The following is a 22,112-nucleotide window of genomic DNA, read 5'->3' as shown; positions in this document are numbered from 1 at the left end:
CCAGAAGCCGTTTGGCCCTACACGTGTCTTTGGCGCGATTATGCCGCCCCTCGACCGTCCAAACCATCCAGCCACGCCGCTTGGCAGCCCTAACGTTTCCTACGATCCCATCCTCTTCCGATATATGTCCCATACACTAGCTCAACTATGTAGTATACTGTATGTACTGTACATACAACTACACCTCCTACGGTAAGTTGTCTTGGACTTGGCTTCGCATGTCTGGATCCTGTGTACAGTAGCGTACAGCGCTTACACATACAGAGCGTACCGTACTATCAGTCACGGTACACTTTACCAGGTACTTTCAGTTTCCCCGCCCCCTTCGCCCTGCAAGAGACCAAACAAGATTCTGAAGCTGCATGCTGACGCGCCGCGGCCGGGTAATGTGACTTTAATGACACCTCGTCCGACGGGGCGAACCTACACTTGTGATTCGCGGCGGTAAACCAAAGCTGTTAGGGATCCCGGGGATAGGTCGGTGGCGAGCCGGGAAGGAGACGGTTCACTGTTCACCGTTATGCAGTGCTGGAAAGTGGGAGGGCAGCAGGACCTGGTTATGATTGGAGATTGGCAGAGATTAGGGTTTGAAGGTTTGCTGGTAGTGGAGGGGTGGGTGGGTAAGTTTCCCGCAGATCGGACGATGCCACGCCATGGGACATGAGTCTTGTTACTGCCTTAGGGGTCACAGTGTATGGGGGATCAGGCTGGGCAAGGAAGGCCTTGACTGGGTGCTATAGGGTTTGACTGTTTGACTGTTGGCGAACGACGACTGGAGTCATTCAGCTGGGTTCGACTCATTACCGGCACGGGAAGAGGGAGCCGTTAGGAGTCCCCCCTGTTCCTCACAGCGAACGAGCGGTTGATGCAGCAAGGGAGAGGCACCACTGTCGCTAACGTTTGGGCACAAGATGGATAGTAGATACTTGCCTGGTGTGGCTGGCAAGGCTGCAGCACCTCACTCCATCAGGGACAGCATGGAGGCATTGGAGGGTCGTGGCCTAGAACAGGGTGCAATACAGTAAACGTATGTACACTCCCGGTATCCGTATTGCAACCCGTATTGTGGTTCTTCTCCTAGGTCTGAAAGATTGATGGAAGTCGCGACTTGACGACAGCTGTCTGCTACACACGGGAATAGCGGCAAACAGGTTGTGTTCATGATGCTGCCCTGATCTGCCGAAAGAGACAGAAGGTGGATGGACATACACTACACACACAGTGAGCCATCCCCTTGGCCCCCAACACCGAGAATGCCGGAGTCGTTAAGAAGGATCGTAGCGACAAGCTAGATTTCACCTTCCAGCTCGCTCAGTGAGTGACTAGTGCCAGCCGAAGGATTCGGGAATCAGCCATGACCGGGGCCGACCGCGTGGAGCGTGGAGCTTTAGTATATGTACTTGTACGAATACCTCAACTCCAGCTTCCGAGTAGTCTTGCGTGCCACATCAAGGTGAGCTTATGCCGGTTCCTTGCAGATTGGCCATCAGAAGGCCGGGGTTCTAGAAGAAGATGACGATGAAAGGATGGCCTCGACTGTGTCAAAGTTGTAAAAGAGAAGCAAAGGGAGGGAGGTAGATACGTGCAGGCATCCATGCAAGAACAAACGGGCTTGAGATATCGAATATGAAGCAGCAGATGGCATGGAGGCTATCGTACATCGTTATGATATGAAGAGAAGATTTCTCCGCAGCCGGCACTGCAACGAACCGGTTGTTGGACCGCCATCCTTAAAACGACCACTAGGTAAGAATCCCTCAACAATTGTGATCGTTTCCCGAAAAACCAAAAAAGTAAAAACCTCATGCAGGTCTAATAAAAATGGTGAAAGACAGATATTACATGACCATCGACGTTACGATCCTGGCGGACGTCAAATCGTCCACCGTCAACATCAAAACAAAAGGGGGAACAGATTGGCTTTCTGGGTTGGGGTTAACTGTGGAGTGTTCGACTGCTGAATTGGCAAGAAACAGTCGAGGAATGGTGCTGCCGACGGGGGCCCTCGAAAGCCCCTGAAACAATGTGGCCGGAGGGCCACGGTGTGAGGGTTAGGGTGACTGGCTGCAGCCATGTTGTTACACCGTAGAGCTACTTGTCTGAACAGCACAACAGTGTTGAGAGAGCGAGTCTCTGGACATGAAGGCGACCTCAGAGCACCTCCAGTGGCTTACGGATGCTGACCAATCAGATGGTCGCTTCTCCAGATGGAAAGTCGACCGAGCTCAAGAATTGGCCAATCAAAAGGATTGACGAACGAGAAGTGGAAACGGCCCCGTCAACCGGAACTTGGTGTCCGAAATTCTTACCTCCCGTCCAATGATGTTACACCACTTTGATTACAGATTCGTTCGATAATTTCGTAATTTCAACATTTACACGATCATTACGGAGATCGTAAGTTCAACCTTTTGAATACATACGTCTAGAAAAGGTCGCCGATTTCCAATTCTCACTCGAGAACGGCGAGAACGGGCAAACAGTTGCTCCTGGCAAGAAGGCATGGAAGATCGAGAGGCGCACAGCAGCCCCCATTGTCATCTTCCCCGTCTATCCTATCTTTCCCTGTCCCGACCTCATGAGCAAGAAGACAAGGAGGATGACGATAGGACACCCACGAGGAGGTGAGGTTCTTCTAGCAAAAGTCTCGGCATCACCGTCAGCTTATGGCGGCCGCCGATGCAATGATCGAGCCCATCTTCTTGTTCATCTTGTGCACCTTGCGAGTGCCGTGTGTCAATGTGTTGTATTGTGAATGTAACCATGTCGTACGAAGTACTATCTGGTGTCACCACACGTGGCACCAAGCTGCCTCCGCACGATTGGACGGAAATGGCGGCGCTGCACAACCTTAACCAGTGATCAGCTTGTCCTGGTTACACCGCCGCCGCGAACGACTGCACACGCCATGGGCGCATTGGTCGGGGTCCATCATGGACGATGCTTGCGGAAGAGGTGCCGTGGTGGAGAAAACCCGCAGCGACAGCACAGGCCGGCCCTTGGTTCGACGAATTACGGAGCGCGGAAGCCGCTTCCCCGGCGGCGCCCGATATCGATCGAGTCGGGCGTCTAGCCTGACAAGGAACGGTCCGGACTCCACTAACCATTTTAGTGTATTGAGATATCAGCGACCGGGGAGGGATGTCTTGTGGAGTGATCGGGCTGCCGAATCTAGAGTGAATGTGCGATACTGTACCCTAGACTTTCACTATAAACCGGTGTTTTCGCCCACATCATGCGATAATAGATGTGCAAAAGACGGGCCGATGCGGGGTCAAATCTGCCAAGGTAGGCGATGAGAAGATGAACGGGGGATTGTACACGTACTTGGCTGTGCGCTTGAGACGTTCCTTGCTTCAGGAGCAGCCCGACTAGGTAGGGAGGGTAGCGTCCCAGACCACCGGGTTCGCGATGGCAATCTATACGCGCCCTTATGGGTCACAAAGAGCACAGCCGAGGTCGTACTTTCGCAGTAAATGCGACGTCGGGGATGTGAGCTAGTTGTATGAAGCCCGAAGCTGTGCGAAGTTGCCCTGCCGTTGACAATGGACGCCGATATTGCGGACGATGGGAAGGAACTCCCCAGATCCCAGTCGCAACGTTGCTTGCAAGCGGCTGGTCAAAACATGATGGCCCTGTTGTATAAAGGGCCCGATATAACCTGCACATGTCTGACTGTGACGGTAGGCTCGTTACTAATATATGGCAAGGGAAAGAGGATATATCCTCACCACAAAAAGACTATGGAAATTGCCGCCTGAACCTCGAGGTCGTGCCATTTGTTGTTGTAATTAGTTGTCAAAGCAAGTGAGTGCTGGAACGACGGAACGACATCACCGAGTGAATTAGACCAAGCTTGAGTCATCAGGTCTTTGGATCCGAACCGTTGCTGTAATCACGATGCTGGGCAGAAGGTGTGAATTTTTCACGAGCGACTGGAGCTAATGATTGGCGGAATCACAGGTTGCCCTGCCATCGGCTGGCACCTCGGGCGCATGTCTGATACGACTCAAATTCTCAGAGCCATCGAAACCATTTGGTTGACTTTCCAAGGGCAAACCTCTCGGGCTTGATGGACACAATGCAGGTAGATGGTTGACTCATACAAGGAGCAGAGTTGATTGCACCTGCTACTCTCGGTGACAGCAAGGCATGGGATCTGCGGGATATTAGAAACGTATTACCTAGATATTCGGGCATTAGCACCACATTTACTGGGGCGTATACGGGCGCTTCTTGCTGAACTTTGTTGGTCGCGCTTTCTTCAAAGACCAATCACGGTGCATGATAAGCGCGCTCTTGGATGGATGGCACGGAAATTCGATGAGTTTAGTTGGGCTATCCCCAGCTGTTCGCCTTACTTTTTGGGGGGTTTGTCTGTTAGCTTACCGGTATTTCCTAACTGATTGACCGCATAAACATCCCGCGTTCCGTCGTTAGCGTACCCGACAGTTTGGAAGCCAATAGGATTAAACCGGCCCCTTCCTCCACCCCGCGTCTGCCCAGTCCCCACCATGGCACCCCTCGTCTTGTGGCCCCCAAAACTCGAAAGCGGGCTCCCACCATTGTCCCCAAGAAGGCCTGTGCCACCCTCGGGGGGGCACGTTTCGAAACAAGGCAAATCTGTTTTTAGAGTATCGCAAGGTGAAAGGAATCTGACTAGATCTGGCGTTGCAAGATGAGATTTGCCAAGGACTCACCAGAGTAGGCCTGCGATATGTATGTACAGTACATCCATGGATACTTGAAAACCAGCAAGATTATCCAAACCGTTGCGAGGGGTACGCACCCCAATCAGCATTTTCCGGCAGAGGCAATGGTGCCAAATATCCATGTGCTGCGGGTTGCACCAGATGCAGCGACAGTGCAGTGCGGTAAGATAATGAGAGTCGTCAATCAGGTAGGAGAGTCCAATTCCAGGAGGAGTGTCATTGCAGCTGCGGCGGGCACCAGCGGGCAACCAGCGGGCACCAGCAAAATCCAATCAGGCAGAAAGCTATGGCCCCTGCATGGTCTTTTTCATGATTGGCTGCAGTGGCCCCATCATCTGCGAAAACCACACGCAACATCCCGAGGCTGTAAGGTAGGTTACGCTTTGTACAGTATTAATTCCCTTAATCAGGGCTCTGACCGCACCGGTGATGCGTATACTTGCGCAGCACCACACTGAAAGAGCGGAGTATCTGCCTGCAGAGCAATGGAGGGAGCCATACGCGTCTTGACCCTTCATTTGCCCAGCCGATCCCGCTCCGTAGCATCAGGTCGTGTCTGCATTTTAAGCGAGTGCAGCTCGCCTTAAGGCACCTTACGTTAACGTTAATCTCTCGCCGACTACACAGCCTCTATGTAAGTACTCTTGAATCATGATCGTTCTGACTAATATATTCCTTCTCTACACACTATTTCCCGATACAGAACAACCAATCGTTCTTCGGCACATTTGTTTCCCACTCGAACCTCCCTATCGCCGAGACTCCGACTGCCCTGCAGCAATCTTCATCGATCGGCCGATCCGCCTGGCCGACCCTTTGGGGTCACAGAATGGAGATGGGAAGCAGAAGCCCGAGATACGCTACAGTAGCTGTGTTGACGGGGGACTTTACCGCCCGCCATAACTACCTACTACAGTACTGTACATTCTAAGACCCAGTTTATTCCTATGTCCTGGCCCTCAACGGATAAAAGCCCATCACATGAATCTGTATTTACAAATGTACGGAGTATGTTAGCCCCATCTCAAACCTTAAACGGTCGGCAACCGTGCACGATCAGGATCTGCCCGGGCGGAGGACACCACAAGCGTCTATCCGCGCTCAAGTGGACCAACACAACCAACAAGAAATCGACGGCGGCTATCGCAAGATGGAAGCTCCCGCAGTGGCGCGCGAACAGAGGCTTTGCCTCCCCAGGACTCGCCTCGTCGATAACCGATTTGCAGACTGCACAGTAAGGAGAAGAAACACAGTACAAACCGCTCAGGGCTCCAGAATACGGTACTAGTATCGATCCTGCCTGTACTGTTACCGTCTACAGTACAGTACTGTACCATATGCATGCGTTGTGCAGCGACCCATGCAGGGTGAAGTTGAGTAGTGCAGGGGTGCTATGCAAATCGTTCCCGCGTGCCGCCCTCACAATCCGAGTACACATTTTGCACCCATCTTTTCAAAATGCTGTGCCCACTCTGTCGCCGCCCTCAGTCTTTTCGCGGTGCCGAGGGCTGCCTGATTGAGGAGATATTACAACGTTCTTGACCTGCACTAATTTAGGTCTTACTCTTGCTTGAGATTGATGTCAACCCCATTGTCGGCCGCGGCGGCAGCCCTATACCTATCGCTTTTCTCGTTTAGCGATGCCACAAAATTGCGGCAGGTCCTTAGTGACGTCCTAATCGGTTTCCGTAGAGTCCTGCCACGCAGACTATTCCCGCAGCCCCTCGTCCATGGCCTCTAGAGTGGAATGCCTCGAGGCTTGGGCAATAGCGCCTGATATGAGCCGTTATGTGGTCGGTCTTCCCCGTTTCCACGAAGCTTGGGACGAAAGCTAGGCCGCCATAACCGGCCGCATACAACTAAGCCCCATCAAAGAAGGGCATCCAGAGAAGTCTCGTCGCCCATGTTCCAACTGGGTTGAGAATCTGGCTTTTGTCATGCCCGGCGAGGTCGCGAATGCACAGTCCCTGGACAGTCAGCGCCTAAGATGGCAGTCTAATGGGGGTGCCTTTCACAAAGTACCGGTACAGCACACCCAACCCCGGGGCGCAAGTACATCGACTGCATACCCCGGGAATGGCACCGCCCGTTCCATCCAGACCTCATGAGAGAGCAAAGAATAAGGTGGATGGGACCCCGGTCATTCCCACAGCTAGTGCATTGTACTCCCCTGCCCTCCCTACTACCTTGACCAGGTAGGCACCTTCCTTCAGATCCCCACTCTTTCCTCTTTGGAAGCTCCTTCCCACCGTTGTACATAGATAGCTCAAGTCCCCAGCATCGCCTACCCAGGTGAGCCTCCTTCTGTCTCATGTCTGGGTAGCTCCTCTTCCCTTTCCTCCAACGCCGCATCCTGCCGCACTACCGGGCCACACTCAGACTGCTTAGCGTCAGGCACTGTCCAAGTCTTAAAAGGTTAGAGATATCTCCCGTCATTCATACCTGCCCTTGGCTATTGCTTCATGATGCAAAAGCAGACAATTCCCTTGCTTGTAGGGCCAAGTCTGGGATCACAGCCTTTTTCCCTTGTGTTTTATTTGCTTTTGTATCTTCTGTTACAACTGTGAGAAATTGTGAGGGCAGAGAGCATAGCTGAACAATGGAGACAGACCGACAGGAACAGGTTGAATCACCGCTGGTCGAGGACTTCCTTGACTGCGACAAGCTGGGTGCCGAGTCCGACACCGACAACTCCAGTGCCGGAAGCGTGTCTCCCAGAAAGACACTCAAACGCCTCCATATCGACGTCGACATGACCACTACTCAATATCTTACGCGTGCCGCGCACAATTCTGATCAAGGTTCTGTTGACGGCTGCTCTACGGGCCCCTCATCAGTCTCCTACTCGTCCTCAGGACTCGATCCCTACAGTGCAGTATGTCATCAGCGAACCTCACCTGACCCACTTGTCCCTATCTCTCCAGTGGCTCACCATGGATGGCGGTTACAGGTTTCTGGAGTGTCCTCGTTTAACTATCCTGCCGCTGCCGACTCAACGCTTTTAACGCCAGTGTCGAGCGCGGGCAGTCCTCCTCTACAGAATAGGCCTCCGACTAAGTCCATGCGGAGTTTCAACTCTTCTCAGGCTTGCCCTGTCTCGCGAAGCTCAGCGCAAACAAGGTACTATAGCAGCTACGACGTGAATACCAGTAGTCAGGGCTCCTCCCCGATGACGGTACACCCCGCAGCCACCGAGGCAGGATCCTTTGACATGACGGGCTACATGGCGCATACTCCGCCGGGCAGCGGTAACCAGCCTTCGTCGCCCAAGAACGACATGCCGCCAATTGACCCCTATCTCGGCCATTTTACCGTCTCAGGGGCACCTGACGGTGAAGTCACACACCATTCGTTTCACGACTACCCCCATGCATTTGCAGTCGACGTTGCTCCTCCTGGCGCATTCCTTGGTCAGCAACAGGTTCCGGTTGGCACGCCTCATATGCATCACCGCGTGCCCTCAGATGGGCATGCGCCTGTCCTAGCCCAACCTCACCCGTCCCAGTTCAGAATGCAGACGACGCCGCGGGTTGGCGGTATTGAGGACCTTCGTGATCCCTCGGTGCTTCTCAACGGTTATCCATCCCATGCTGTGCTCAGCCCCGGCAGGAGACCTCAGCCGCGCAAGAAGCCCTCGCCGTCACGAAAGGCGTCGCGGACTCCCAAGGCAACTCCTCATATTGGTTCGGAAGGGCAGACCAATGGCAACCTCCCGGAAGACGACGGAGAAGAACTCACACTTGCCGAGAACGCACCCGAGGACGACAAATACCTTTTCCAGCTTCGGAAAGAGTTCCTCTCAGAAAAGGGCAAAGGAATGTGGGAAGAGATGAAAGCAAAGTACTCAGAGAAGCATCAGGGTAACTGGGAAAAAGCGGCTCTGCAAATGAAGGTCTCCCGTGCCGTGGCCAAGTTCGGGGTGTGGCCTGAAAAAGAGGTAAAGACGTCCCATCCAGTTCCGTTTCCTTTCATGTTTGCTGTTTTACTGACCCTGGCGGCCCACAGAAACAACGACTTCAAGAGGCCTTTCAGTACTACGAGGAGAAAAGATACCAGCTTATCATCGCCCGCATGAAAGAGAACGGAGGCTGTCGCGTTTGGGATTGGAAGCCTCAGCACATTGAGGCCATGCTTATCAAAATGGGCTTGGAAGAGCCCACCATCGACGAGAAGACAGGTATTCGGCGACGCAAAAACAAGCTGGCACGGAGACGGGCAAGTCCGCATAACGGCGGGCCACAGCACTTGGCCGACTGGTCAAACGGGCTTGGGCTCCATCACCCCTTTCAAGGCCACGCCCAGCAAGTGGCAGGTACGGGGCGTCAGGGCCCCTATGACATGATGCCCGACGACGCGAGCATTGCCCCGACTTTTACCTCGGAACAGGAGAACGAATACCTCGATCAGATCTTCAACAAGCAGGTTAAAACGGAGCCTGAGGGCAGTCTCAGCCCCGAAAACATGGAGCTCACATACGATGAAGAGGCATCCAAAGCTTCTGGTGGACGAGAACTCAACCAACAGCGGAGCGAAAGAGTTGCACGGCAAGCCTGCGAGCAATTGATGCAGCAACAAGCTCAACCATATGCCACGCAGTGAGGTGGCACGGCCCAGACAACAGGCGATTTTGGGGCGGTAATATTGTACCGGCATCAGTCATCATTGTTCGGTTTCCTCGTTTTTCTTGTTTTGGATTTCCAAGACTTATCTAAGCAAAGACTAAAGAAGGGTGTGGCCTTTGCTCACGCAAGATGGTTCTTCTACGCCCGTTTCACGCTTTCTCCTTCCTTGCTCTCGTTTACACTGTCATGGGCGGATTTGTCTACTAGGGCAAGGGTGGTTTGGACACGGTGTTTCGGACTTGAAATTTCGATGGGATCTACTCAAACGGCTTATGGGCGGCAAAGCAGGATTCAGATACCTTTTCGCCTTTCTTTTCTTGTGTTGGCGAGGCAACGTATATATCGGTGGCCATCGAGGATTGGAATCTCAGTATATATGCCTCGGCAATGCCTTTCTATTCACGCCTTTGCGCCCTCTTTTTGGCGTATACCATTGACCAAACGCAAACATAGACTTATATGTACGTAGACTTGGTTCCTGAAGTCCCCGTTCTTGGCGACGATGCAAGCGAAACACAGGTACGGGTGCCTGAGTGGCACAGCAGATCTACTGTGTAATGAAGCACCGAGATGCAAGGCCCGAGTCAGGCCGCATGTAGGAATCGTTGAACCTGTCCATATTCATGAATCGCGTTATTTCCAGTGGAGTGATCCAAATGGAGAGCGATGCCAGACTCAGCCCGCCTTAGCCTACGATCCTGGAAGAGATGGGGCTGCAAGTTTCACGAAGGAGGAGCCTCAGTCGCATTTGGCAGTCTGTCAGGTATGAGAGGACATTCGGCGTTACGGAGACAAACCGCTCGGTTTCTTTACTAAATTTGTATTCCCTCGTGGCGGCGCTATTGTAAGCTAGTTGCAACAGTGTCGAGTGGTGAGAACCCACGCCGCACACGAAGGATCACCAAGGCGGGCCTGGGCTGTGTCTCTTGCCGTCAGGGGTTTTTCCCCTCCGCAGCAGGTTCCAGGCTACCGGTGAAGTCATCAACCGTTGCATATCAATTTGTGTCCCCGTCCCGAGTCACCTCAAAACTGTAAACAAGAATATAGATAACAGAGATGGAGCAATAGAGCTGGGACGCTAAGTGAAAGCTGTTGGTAGTAACACGGTTGAATTTGATTCTGCTAGAATCCCCTTGATCTGATCATTTACATTCTGCATTTACCTTTCACACTCTCGCGACTTCAGAGTTTTATAGATTGTCCGCCTCACGGAAGCCGAAGGTAAGGGAGTGGTGTTGAGTACGCATGAGATACAGGTAAACACGTGCCAGATCCAGTGACCTTCTCGGTCATGCGGGTTGGGGCTGGTAGGGTGCCTGGCCCGGCCCGGCTTGCCGATGCGCCCACACGGAAGCCAAGATTGCCCGGGGTCCAACAGACTGGCCATGTCGGTCCAGTGAAACGGATTCTACTGTGTAGATTCTACCTACAACAAGTTGGGGGCAAACGTTCTTTGAGTTGTCCTCTCGCACACCTCGGCCGTCCAGCGAGGTTATGTTCTTGGTTTGCATTCCGATGCTGGAATCTCATGTCATGGCATACCTGGTGAAACTGGCTAACTGCTCAACTGCCGGACAGGAGGTGCAGATGCAGGTGCAGTTGGTGGTTTGCTGTGGTGATCGGGGAGCGTAACTGGAAACCGGGTGGGGGGGTACGGAGTGTAAACTGCTACCTGCTCTTTATGTTGTTGATGTTGATTGCAACAAACTTTGAGGCTCGTGACGAGCAAACCCTCTGGTTTCTCCCGTTTCGTAATCCGTTCATGATCGGGATATATTATGGTTGGGGTAGGTTACGGTCTTCGACTTCCCATCAGACCTAAGAAAGGTTGTATGTTTTCTTGGTATGTATCGGAAGTGTATTGAGCTGTATGTACAGTACATACCTATTACATACGTGCTGTATGTATGTATGTACTCTACACCAGACACAGCACCGTAACGTTGCATACCTGATGCTTCAATCCTACCAAAAGCCGACCCGGAATATACGAATAGGCCCAATCCATAAGGACTGTCTCGGTTTGCGAAGGCCGCCTGGCCGCAAGGAACTTGTGCAAGTTCTCTACTTCTTTTCAAGTTTCCAAGGCGATGTATTGTATGTACAATACCGTACAGGTTGCTAGGTATTGTACAGTACGGACTGCGCAACTGCGGCATGGTTGATTCCGAGTCCGCTACAGCTAGCCGTATGGAGGCTACAGCATGGCGGTTGATCACTCAAGCGTATGTACCAGGTAATTACCTCTTACACGCTACACTACCCGTATAGCCGTGGACTTCGCCCGTTCAGCCTGTTGGTAGTTACTACCAACCGGCCCGGGGGAAGCACGCGCCGGCCCTGCCGCGGTCGGTCACGATACCATCGGGCCGCGGTCATCGGACCTTCCGGACATCAGTCCTTTTTCACCGTTGCTCCGTTGGCCGTTGCTAACGTTGTTTGTGTCTTCTCAATCATGGCCAGCCGTGCCGTGACCCTGCCTATGGAGAATTTGACTTGGGACTGATGACGCGAAACATAGTCATTTGTTTCTTTGGTTATGAAACCGCCAAACAAACGAGTGGTGTTGTGATGGTGTGCTTGAAGGGTCGTACAGCAAGGTTGGCGGCAAATGTCATGGGGAGTTGGATTGCGAAAACAATGAGCGGGTAGGGACGGCACATCTCTGTTGCTTCATCCCTGGCGGTTTTGAATTGGAGACTCGAGATCTAGATTGGGGAGTGCAAAGTCAGGCACCCGTTGGCCGTTGGCCCTGATGCACGTATCCCTCTCCATGTCACCGAGACTTCCAGTACCACTCATTTGTCGAGCAGACAGATAGCGGTCCACATATTGAGATACTGTATACAATGCACGAGATTTTGAGATCGATCAAGGACGGGCCGATCGGCACGGAGTTGACCGCGGCTAGAGACGACAATGTCAGGTTAGCTAAGGTAGATAAGGTAAGGTACGGTAGGTATTGTATGTATTGTACAGTAGAGTACAGTACTGTAAAGTACTGTAAAGTAGATTCGTCCTATACTGTCGAGACTGTAAGCTTAGTCCTGGGTAGCGATAGCCGAGCGTCTAATTGATTATCGCATCGCGCCTGTTGGGCGTGAAGCGCGCATTCCCTACATACACTGGCCTCAGTCTTGGAGGATAAAACAGCGGCGAGGAATTGGCTGACGTTGTGTAATTGCTCACTTATACCTATCCGTACTACAATCAATATTCGTAATTATGGTAACGATGTAGGAAGACGCTAACGATACGTAGGTACGTACGAATACTCCGTACAGCTTGGCTATTGCCGGTGCCAAGCCTCGAGGAGGTGGGTCCCTTGAAGTTGACAGCATCGCAGGTCGCAACCTCCTCAAGAATCCAACGAAGCGGTGGTGCTTGCCAGCTGCACCCTTCCAGCGACATTGCACTGCTAGACAGAACTGCGGCGACTTGAAGGCCATTCGTCTCGGTTGCAACCAAATTCAGCACACACATGTGGCCTCGTCTTTCCCCTCGTAGGTAATGCCCTACAGGCATGGACCGCCGCCCGTTGGGGCCGTCTGTGGCTCCCATTCCAGCCCACACGAGCCCACCAGACTCAAGCCACTGCCTGTTCGATCTGGCGCCTGGTCTTGCTGGAGCTTGCTGTCATGGATGCTCCTCACGTTCGTCTTGGTCTCCTGGCCCACCGCCACGGCCATGCGACCGGGTCGCGTGAGGGAGCTCCGGCAGGAAACCGTCGATATGTTCTATCACGGTTTCGACAATTACATGAAGATTGCATTTCCAGAGGATGAGGTATGCGCTGTTACTCTACTGTGTTCATGCCTGTGCGCCTCGAGATAATAACGCTCATAGTCTAGCTCCGTCCGGTGTCTTGTACTCCCCTCACCAGAGATGCCAAGAATCCCCGAAACGTCGAGCTCAACGATGTGCTAGGCAACTACTCCCTCACCCTTATCGACAGTCTCTCGACCTTGGCTATCCTTGCGTCCGCGCCACCAGATGACCGAGATACCGGCCCGAAAGCGCTGAGAGACTTTCAGAATGGTGTGGCTGCCCTGGTTGAACACTATGGGGATGGGCGTCCGGGCCCCACGGGGGCGGGTCTGCGCGCTCGCGGTTTTGATGTCGATAGCAAGGTTCAGGTGTTTGAGACGGTAATTCGCGGCGTCGGGGGGCTGCTGAGCGCCCATCTCTTTGCCATTGGCGCGCTGCCCATCACTGGCTATGATGCACGCCGTCCCGACGATGACCTCCTCAACCCACGCCCCATCCTGTGGCCAAACGGGCTGAAGTACGATGGCCAGCTGCTGAGGCTTGCCCACGACCTGGCACAGAGGCTTCTACCTGCCTTCTACACCAAGACTGGCATGCCGTATCCGCGGGTAAATCTGCGCCATGGCATTCCATTCTATACCAATTCGCCCCTGCATGGCGAGGCTTCTCCGGCGGGCACCGCAGAAGGACCCCCCGAGATTACTGAAACATGCAGCGCAGGAGCCGGGTCGCTTGTTCTCGAGTTTACCGTTCTCAGTCGTCTAACAGGCGACGCCCGGTTCGAGCAATTGGCCAAGCGAGCATTCTGGGCTGTCTGGTACAGAAAGAGCCAGATCGGCCTCATCGGCGCAGGGGTGGATGCCGAACAGGGCCACTGGATAGGGCCCTTTGCGGTAATCGGTGCCGGCGCTGACAGTTTCTTTGAGTATGCTCTCAAGTCACACATTCTGCTCTCCGGCCACGAGCTTCCCAATCGCACAATTCTGCCGCCGGACCACCAAGGTGAATGGCTCGATCCGAACTCGCTTTTTCCTCCGCTAAGCGATGCCGAGAATTCTCCCGACGCATTCCTAGAGGCCTGGCACCATGCACACGCTGCGATCAAGCGCCATCTCTACAGCGAGCGAGATCATCCTCACTACGAGAATGTCAACTTATGGACGGGCTCTCTGGCATCGAACTGGGTTGATAGCCTGGGCGCCTATTATTCTGGCCTGCTCGTCCTTGCTGGCGAGCTCGACGAAGCCATCGAAACGAACCTGCTTTACACTGCGATCTGGACACGCTATGCAGCGCTTCCTGAACGCTGGTCGATTCGGGACAAAACGGTCGAGGGCGGCCTTGGCTGGTGGCCGCTGCGACCCGAGTTCATAGAGTCGACGTACCACCTATACCGCGCCACGAAGGATCCTTGGTATCTCTACGTTGGCGAGATGGTGCTCCGCGACATCACCAGGCGGTGTTGGACTCCTTGTGGCTGGGCAGGGCTCCAGAACGTCTTGGACGGAGAGAAGAGCGATCGCATGGAAAGTTTCTTTCTCGGGGAAACGGCCAAGTACATGTATCTGCTATTCGATGACCGACATCCGCTAAACACAATGGATGCTCCCTACGTATTTACCACAGAAGGTCACCCCCTTATCATCCCTAAGCCTAGGTCCACGGAAAGAGCTCGGCAGCCGAAGCCCAGCCGCAGGGATCTTACCGTGTACCACGATGATGGCTTTACGAACTCATGCCCACCGCAACCAGCTCCTACCCCGCTGTCTGGTTCGGTTGTGGCTGCCAGGAATGACATCTACCATGCTGCACGAATGTTGGACTTGCATTTACTTTCCGCTTCGCGCCACAGTCTTGATGGCGGGCAAGTGTCTGGCCAGCACATGGCCAAGTCCAACTTCACCCTTTTCCCGTGGACATTGCCGCCGGAGTTGCTTCCTAGCAACGGGACCTGTGCCAAGGTCTATCAACCACTCGAACTCACGCTAGAATTTGCGTCTAATACACAGCAAGTAGTTGGAGGCAGCGCATTCAACTTCATGATTGCGAATCAAAACATGGAACGTCTGAGCGTGGACCGCATTCGCGTATCCAGTCTGTCCGGCTTAAAGATTACGATGCACCTCGATGATAACGAGGAGCGTGAATGGCGGGTCAGCAAAGTCAATGGCGTCAGTCTAGGCCGGGATGAGTCTGTTGTCCTTGACCGATCCATCCTCGGTGACATCTCGGACCCCAGGTTCAACCTTGTCCGAGACCCGGTGGTCGTGAAGCTCCAACACTTACACCACGTCGACCTGCTCGACAATGATAACACAACAAATGACGAGCAAGCAGCGCAATTCGAGCCTATTGAAGATGCAGACAGTTCAGCCATCCTCACGGAGCTTGGATCCCTGGTAAAATCCCTGTTCTCTCGCATGGCCGCATCCCTCGATATCCAGCTTCCCAACTCGCCCACCCCACTTCCCGGGTCGGCCACTGGGTCCTCCTCCTTCCCTTTCAATCTTGTTATCAACCAGACCGCCGTCACACCCACCGGCATTGGCGCTGCGCCGCTCCCACCTGCGAGTGTTCCCGCAGGGGCGCGCATACCTGCCTTTGGCCCCGTCCCCGAGGGCATCTTCCCCTGGTCTACCGTTTACGCGGCCGGTGACGCCTGCTCCGGCCCCATCCCGGAATCGGCTCCCCGCGATCACCAGGTCATCGTCATCCGGCGTGGCGGGTGCAATTTCTCGACCAAGCTGGCCAACATTCCCGCGTATGCGCCGTCCCCAACGGCGCTTCAGCTTGTGGTGATTGTGTCGGATGATGAGGAAGACGAGAATGGCGGCGGCGGTCAGGGGCTGGTCAGGCCGCTCCTGGACGAGGTCCAGCGTACCCCTGGGGGCATTCAGCGCAGAAATCCGATCGCCATGGTCATGGTTGGCGGTGGGGAGGTGGCGTACCATCAGTTGAGGATGGCGAGCAGAGTTGGGGTTATGAGGAGGTATTTCATTGAGAGTCAGGGCGTAAGGGTGAGGAATATAATCGTCGACGAGGGGGACGGGGGCGTGGATATGTGATATCTTTCGTTCGTCTTTTCTGTGCTATACTTTCCTTCAACTGTATATACACATGGTTGATGAACGACTGTATGGCATGAGAATGGTTGCGTGAGCGAGCTTGAAGATGTTGGGTATCAAATCCTTAACAGCGTCTGGTTTCTGATATGGCGGATATGGCATAGAGCTGTATATATGCTTTCGTGGTATCCCAGCCGTACCTTTTACATGCTTCTCCTTTCCCGCGATGACCACCACTTCACCCTAGGGACGTCACTCGATTCACGCGATTCTTCCATCAACAGCTAGGGGTGCAAGTATGTGTACTGTTGTAGGGTCAACGGATGATTGCTCGGGTGTGGATCGTTGTGATTTGTTCAGCGGGTTAGGCAGTCAACGATCGTCATAAGAGGAGCTCTGTATCACGCTACGAGTCTCTGCCCTCCCTTAATAGGCAATGGTGAATGGGTTGCGTGTCTGATTACCCTCCTGAGGCCTTGCCGCTATCGGAGACCTACCAACACACATTCCAGGGACAGTCCCAAGTCTATCATGCAGCACAGTAGTTCCAACGACTCGACCGAATCCGGGATATTCACCGCCTGAGCTTTTCAAGACCCCAACGCCTGGTAGTGCAGAATCACAATCCACCTTCATCCCTTTGGTTTCATTACCGGGAGGAAAAACACCCAATTCAATCAGATCATTGATGGGGCAGAAGATTAATGTGCGAAGCCAATCCCACCCAAGCCCGGCGTTTTCTCATCCGCCGACATTAATCCAGGCTCTTGTGTGGGTGCGTAAGCATGTAGTAGAAAAGCGGATTTGGAAGGTGAGTCGGCCGATGTCGGCCTTCATTTCACTCGTTCGTCTCAAGGAGTGTGACCGTTGGAACGCCCTCGAGCTTGGAGCGCCCATTGAGGACAGGAATCTCCAGGATGAAGAGATATCCAATCAGTTCACCTCCGAGCTGCTTGACGAGCGATCCGGCAGCAGCCGCGGAGCCACCTAAGAATGGTATGTTAGTGCTGACTGCGCACAAATCAGGATGCTCCGCCAAGGTCGCATTTTAGGAGGTTGAAAACTTGGAATCCGACTCATATAAACGTGAGATAATGAAAAAGGCACAAATATTGAAAACAATGAGACCCATGGAGTGAGGTGGGTTCCACGCATGAGATGATCCTCCCGGCTTTGACCGGGGGGTTTTTGTTTTGGTGATTGGTGGGGTTTAAGTGCGATGGAGGGGCTGGGTGAGGACTCACCAGTAGCGATAATGTCATCCACCACAAGCACCTTCTGGCCAGGCTTCACAGCGCCCTCTTGCATTTGAAAGTAGTCGGTTCCGTATTCCTTCTCGTAGGCAGCCGTCACGCAGGGGCCCGGCATCTTGCCCTTCTTGCGGACGGGCACGAAGCTCGCATTGAGTCGCAGTGCGAGCGAGGGCCCAAAGAGAAAACCTCGGGCGTCCAGCCCCACTATCACGTCTGGCTTTGCGTCGCTGCCAAACTCGAGCACTTGAAGCTCGAGGGCACGCAGCAGGGCCGCATGGGTGGTCACGTCTTGGAATAGAGGCAGAATGTCGATGAACTTGATGCCGGGAATCGGGAAGTCGGGGAAGTGCTTTAGCGCACCGAGCAGAGTTATCTTTGTACGGGCGAGTTCGGCGGCACCGGCGGCGGCGGCGGAGGGCTGTCGTCCCGAGGCATCGCTGGAGGACGTGGCGGAGTTGGGGTCGCTAATAACAGTGCTGCTAGCCAGAGTGGCGGCTTCGACTGAGGTCAGAGCTGTCTGGTCTTTGCTGGACGACGCCAGAGATTGAGAAGGGTCTGCAGAAGCACTCATGGTGAAGAAAAGAAAAGGAGGGAAAGGAAGGAGAGGTGGGAAGGGCCAGCAGAATCTCGTGTCTAAAGAGCAATAAAATTGCTACCAACAGGGTGTGCAGCACGGAAGGCTTGGGGCGTCAGTAAGCGGTGCAAAAGAGACAAACGAGCGAATTGGACACCCTGCCATGAAATCTGCCAGACGGCGAAAAGAGCAACCCTGAGGTGGCCCCCTCCCGGCGTGGAAGGAGTCAGAAAGGGGGGATCCTACTAAACCCCCAGTGGAGTCGGTGAAGAAAAAGAAGAATGAAAATATGGAAATAAAAAACCTTGTAAAAATAACCTCTCACCTAGCATTGAGAACTGGCAATGTGCTCAATAAAGTTGAGGTGTTCCCCAAGTGGAAGCGGGAGGTCTTCCCCTGCGATACCGAGCTTCCTTTCCTGGATAACAACTCCCCCGCCCTTAGTGTGTCCTATCTTATCTATCTTTCTGCTGAGAGAAGTCCAGTTTCACGCCAAAAAGACGTTAAGAGCTGAGCAGTGTAGAACAGATTTTTGCCTAGTGGGATGCGAAGGTGGGGTGAAGGTGTGAAGCTACGGTGCAGTCCATACTGACCGACTTGCACAACCTGGATAATTCAGTCTGCTAAGGTACGCAGTATGCACGGTACGTCCCTCTAACATACTGGAAACAACCTTGGAAGCTAAAGGTACCTTATGTACAGTACAGTACAGAGGTAATTAACAGAGGTACTGTACTGTACCTACCTAGCGCAGGGAAACATCAACTTCGTCTTTTCCCATCAACCGATACTTCGTACCCACTGCACAAGTTGGTTAACGGGCAGGCACCCTCCCTTAACCACGACCACCACCGCACAAGCACGAGAAGACCTCACAGCCAGAAACAACTCTGATTGCTTATTTGGCTTAGCTGCTACCGCCGCCGAGCATCCAAGCTGGGGGAGCACTGCATGCACATGGAAGCCGGTTGGCACCCCACTGGCTCCTTCTCCCGAGGAACTTCATTTCTTTCTCTGCTTCGACTCATCCAGCTATCACATCCACACGAATCTCTCTATGCCCAGAGGTCCCAGACACTCCCATTAACATTGATGCGCTGATTGGGGACTGCAGGTGGAGCAGAACTTGATGAGTCGATGGTGGCTTATCTACGGAGCTAGCGATGTATCTAAATACCCAGTGCCTCACAAACAGCTGATTACAAGAGAGTTGACAACTTCGGGATCACCGAGCAAGTCCTTTCCTGGTGGTTTGGAGCCGGTTCCACTCGTATCGCCGGAGCAGCGGCGTCTCTTCGTCGAAGACCTTCAAGAACACCTTGCGGGCGGAAGGAAGGAAGGATGTACAAGTAGGCAACGCTCGCTGGCAACATCCTCCGGAGTGAAAAGCCAGCAGGATAGAAATCGCCAAGAAGGTGGTCGGTCAAGGCGTGATGGCGCTGCCCTATCTTGGCGAGGAGTTCAATTTGCGGGGCAATCTCAGCCTCCTCTGTTCGGCCAGCTTTTCTCCCCATTCCCCAATCACGCCACCATCAAGCACCACCTCATTAACTTGGCAATTGCCGCTTCACACCCCCACGGCTCCTCTCACTCATCACCCATCATCCGCCATTTGATAGATAGCTGGGCTGACCAAATCAAACGCTAGCGCATCAACCGAGCATGCTGACTCCTCAATCCGGGCTCGTGCCCGCATGAATGAAGTCGCAGCGGCGTACCACCTCGGCCGGCCCGCTCCCGTTTTCACTCACTTCGGGTCGCCCAGGGGCCCGCCAGTGCCGGCTTGATTGTACCCGGTGATTGGACTCTAACCTCCGGCTCTAGAACCCTCGGAGATGGCCGTGTCCGTATTGCACTACACAGTAACCCGTGCAGCCGAAGAGGCTGATCTCGGCTTGTCATATTGGTCTTGTTCGCAAGCTTCTCACAACCACGCGGGATGGTGTGCCTGAGCGGTCATTTTGTTGGAACAAGACGAGATCCAATGAAAAGCCTCCAGCGACGGGGAGGGAGCTTGACCGCCATCTGATCATGCTTGACCTAGATTCACCCGCACAGCGGCGGCATACGTCTACCAGAAACCAAGCCTGTGCCAGCTCGTTTTCACGCAAGGTACTTTCCAAGCTTCCTTAATTCTCATGGAATCGCCATGCCCTCGACTCCCGGCTCAAGTCGGCTCTCGACCGAGCTTTCCGGAACACCGGTGCTTTCCGATCCGCCGACGTTCCGTCCAGGTAGTCATTTCGCCTACCGAGAAGGCCCGATGGCTGTCCAACCGAACCGGCATCGACAAACAGACATTTACGCCAGTCAGCGGGAGGTATAGGCCGTCGTCCCGTCTTCATCTGCACCTTCGCGCTTTTGGCGTGGAAAGCGTACCATTTGCCCCTCTGGCGGCCAAACTGCGACCGGTCGCAAGTTACAGTGTGGCCTGCTGTGGCCGCGCGAGATGGCCAACAGGGTGCGGATGCCGCTCGGATAACACTTTTCCCATCAACCGATGATGTTATCCAGAGGCCCAAATAAACCATGCTGCCGCCTACATTCCCGGTCGGTGTGCAGCCTAGGATTTTTGGTCCGGCTTCCGATCACCGCTTCCGATCAGTCTCTTTACACTGCCGTATCAAGCTTGTATTGTGGTGCCCTCCTACAGACTTAAGGTAGCCCTTAGCCCCCAGGCTTCCAAGACTCGACCATCGTAGGATACATATGATTGATATGTTGAGGCAGGCATGATGCCTGCTGCCGGGTAGTAGGCCCATTCGAGTCCGGCAAATCACGTAAGGAATCGGCATCCCGTCCTCGCATGTCGACAACAACCACAGGGCGGAATCCAGATCATCTGCATTAGCGCATGCTGCATCACCTTCTTGGCAGTCCATTACCCACTACCGTGGTTGCTCGAAACGAATGGCCTAACTAGTTTCTGCATCTCTATTTGTTCTGTTTATCTCTGGGTCGATATACGGTCTGCGACATATCTATCTATGGACTTTAGTCGCTTCCTACAACCCTGTCAGGATCTCTCTAGTTGTGGCTTGGAGAAAAGAAAGAGAACCGAAAGTGAGCGGGAGGAAAGGTCGGCCAAGTATCCGAAATCGGATTCGAGGTGACGGTGACTCTCCGGAGGAATAATGAGACATCAGATCTCAGCAGCCCATTCCCCGTAAAAATTGATCGGACCAAACACGTGGCGAGGGCTCTGGTCAGGGCCTGATAAACCAGACCGCTTACGTGGGGGCGACAGTGACGCCAGAGTAGTTAAACACCTGTATGTAGTAAGCTGCTGCTTGAGGAAGCAAAGAGTCGGTGTACCGGTCCGGTTGTCTTAGTGGTTCAGTGATTCTGTGATTGTAAACGGCAAAAGGCTCCGGGCCCGAATCCGAAGCCGTCGCGCAGGGCAGAACAGAATCTTAGGCATGATGTGCTACTACTTCCTTCCGGGTTGTAAAAGGCGCTGTAGCCGTGCCAGTTCTCGGAATCTTCCTTGAAGAATCAACCTGGAAGGTGCAGCTGGCCGGATTAGGATCGCGTAGAATTCCCGTGCTGCAACCTGCAAGAAACGGAAGTCTCCCCTGATCGAATCAAAATTCGGCGTTTTGGATGGGCGAGCTTGAAAAGACCATTGCGAGCTGCCCAACAACGGCCCATTGCAGGTGACTAATGTCCTTCGTATATCGTATAATAATTGTAGTATAGCATATCTAGGTGCTTTGATCAATCCACTCACCGACGTTGGATCGCATCAAGTTCTCCTCTCATGATCAATTATCCAGAAGCTATGCAGGTAGGGTTCGCTATGCAATGAGAAGAAACGGGGTATCGTGCAACCAACCATCCTGCGCCATACGAAGCCGCCCTATATACGAGACCGGAATTCTTTGTGCAACAATGGGAAAAGCAAAATCCAACCTCGAATGTCTGGCAAATCGAGGCCCGGCTTCAGGCCTCCGCTTCATGGGTCTCCCTGGGCATTCGACCGGGATGGCGTTCAACTGCCTGCTACCGGGAAACCGGGAGTGTGATGCAGGACTCGGGCCATGACGAGAAGGAACCGATAACTGATGTAGTGAGGAGACAGAATTGCCCCTAGCACCATATCTCAGAGCAGTGGCCCT

The 22,112-nt window shown here is 53.6% G+C and overlaps 3 protein-coding genes across 3 annotated transcripts; 2 read left to right on the top strand and 1 right to left on the bottom strand.

Annotated features, from left to right (window-relative positions):
• Positions 1-7,311: 7,311 nt before the first annotated feature.
• N656DRAFT_698041 (uncharacterized protein) lies at positions 7,312-9,281 on the top strand (the record flags this gene model as incomplete). The annotated part of the gene is made up of 3 exons (XM_064810705.1): positions 7,312-7,587; positions 7,663-8,649; positions 8,718-9,281. Coding segments are annotated over 3 exons (1,827 nt in total), but the record flags the coding sequence as incomplete, so codon positions are not given.
• A 3,695-nt stretch (positions 9,282-12,976) lies between these two features.
• On the top strand, positions 12,977-16,167 carry N656DRAFT_701693 (glycoside hydrolase family 47 protein; the record flags this gene model as incomplete). The annotated part of the gene is made up of 2 exons (XM_064810960.1): positions 12,977-13,120; positions 13,186-16,167. 2 exons carry the CDS (start codon positions 12,977-12,979, stop codon positions 16,165-16,167), a joined length of 3,126 nt encoding a protein of 1,041 aa, XP_064674328.1.
• A 737-nt stretch (positions 16,168-16,904) lies between these two features.
• Positions 16,905-18,653, bottom strand: N656DRAFT_271319 (adenine phosphoribosyltransferase). The gene is made up of 3 exons (XM_064809075.1): positions 18,320-18,653; positions 17,412-17,915; positions 16,905-17,154 (listed from the first exon to the last, which is right to left on the bottom strand). The coding sequence occupies exons 1-3, from the start codon at positions 18,324-18,326 to the stop codon at positions 17,006-17,008; spliced, it is 660 nt and encodes a 219-aa protein (XP_064674327.1). The 5' UTR covers positions 18,327-18,653; the 3' UTR covers positions 16,905-17,005.
• Between the last annotated feature and the right edge of the window lie 3,459 nt (positions 18,654-22,112).

Source organism: Canariomyces notabilis, assembly GCF_033297395.1.
Source record: "Canariomyces notabilis strain CBS 508.74 unplaced genomic scaffold N656scaffold_2, whole genome shotgun sequence".
Lineage (NCBI taxonomy): Eukaryota > Fungi > Ascomycota > Sordariomycetes > Sordariales > Chaetomiaceae > Canariomyces > Canariomyces notabilis.
The sequence above is the reverse complement of the archived record's forward strand: the minus strand, read 5'-3'. Positions and strand labels throughout refer to the sequence as shown.

What these genes read in the sequence shown, in the direction of transcription:
- N656DRAFT_271319 (XM_064809075.1), bottom strand. An exon ending in GGATGACATTATCGCTACTG is followed by an intron (nt 17,155 to 17,411) that starts GTGAGTCCTCAC and finishes TACCATTCTTAG; the next exon opens with GTGGCTCCGCGGCTGCTGCC.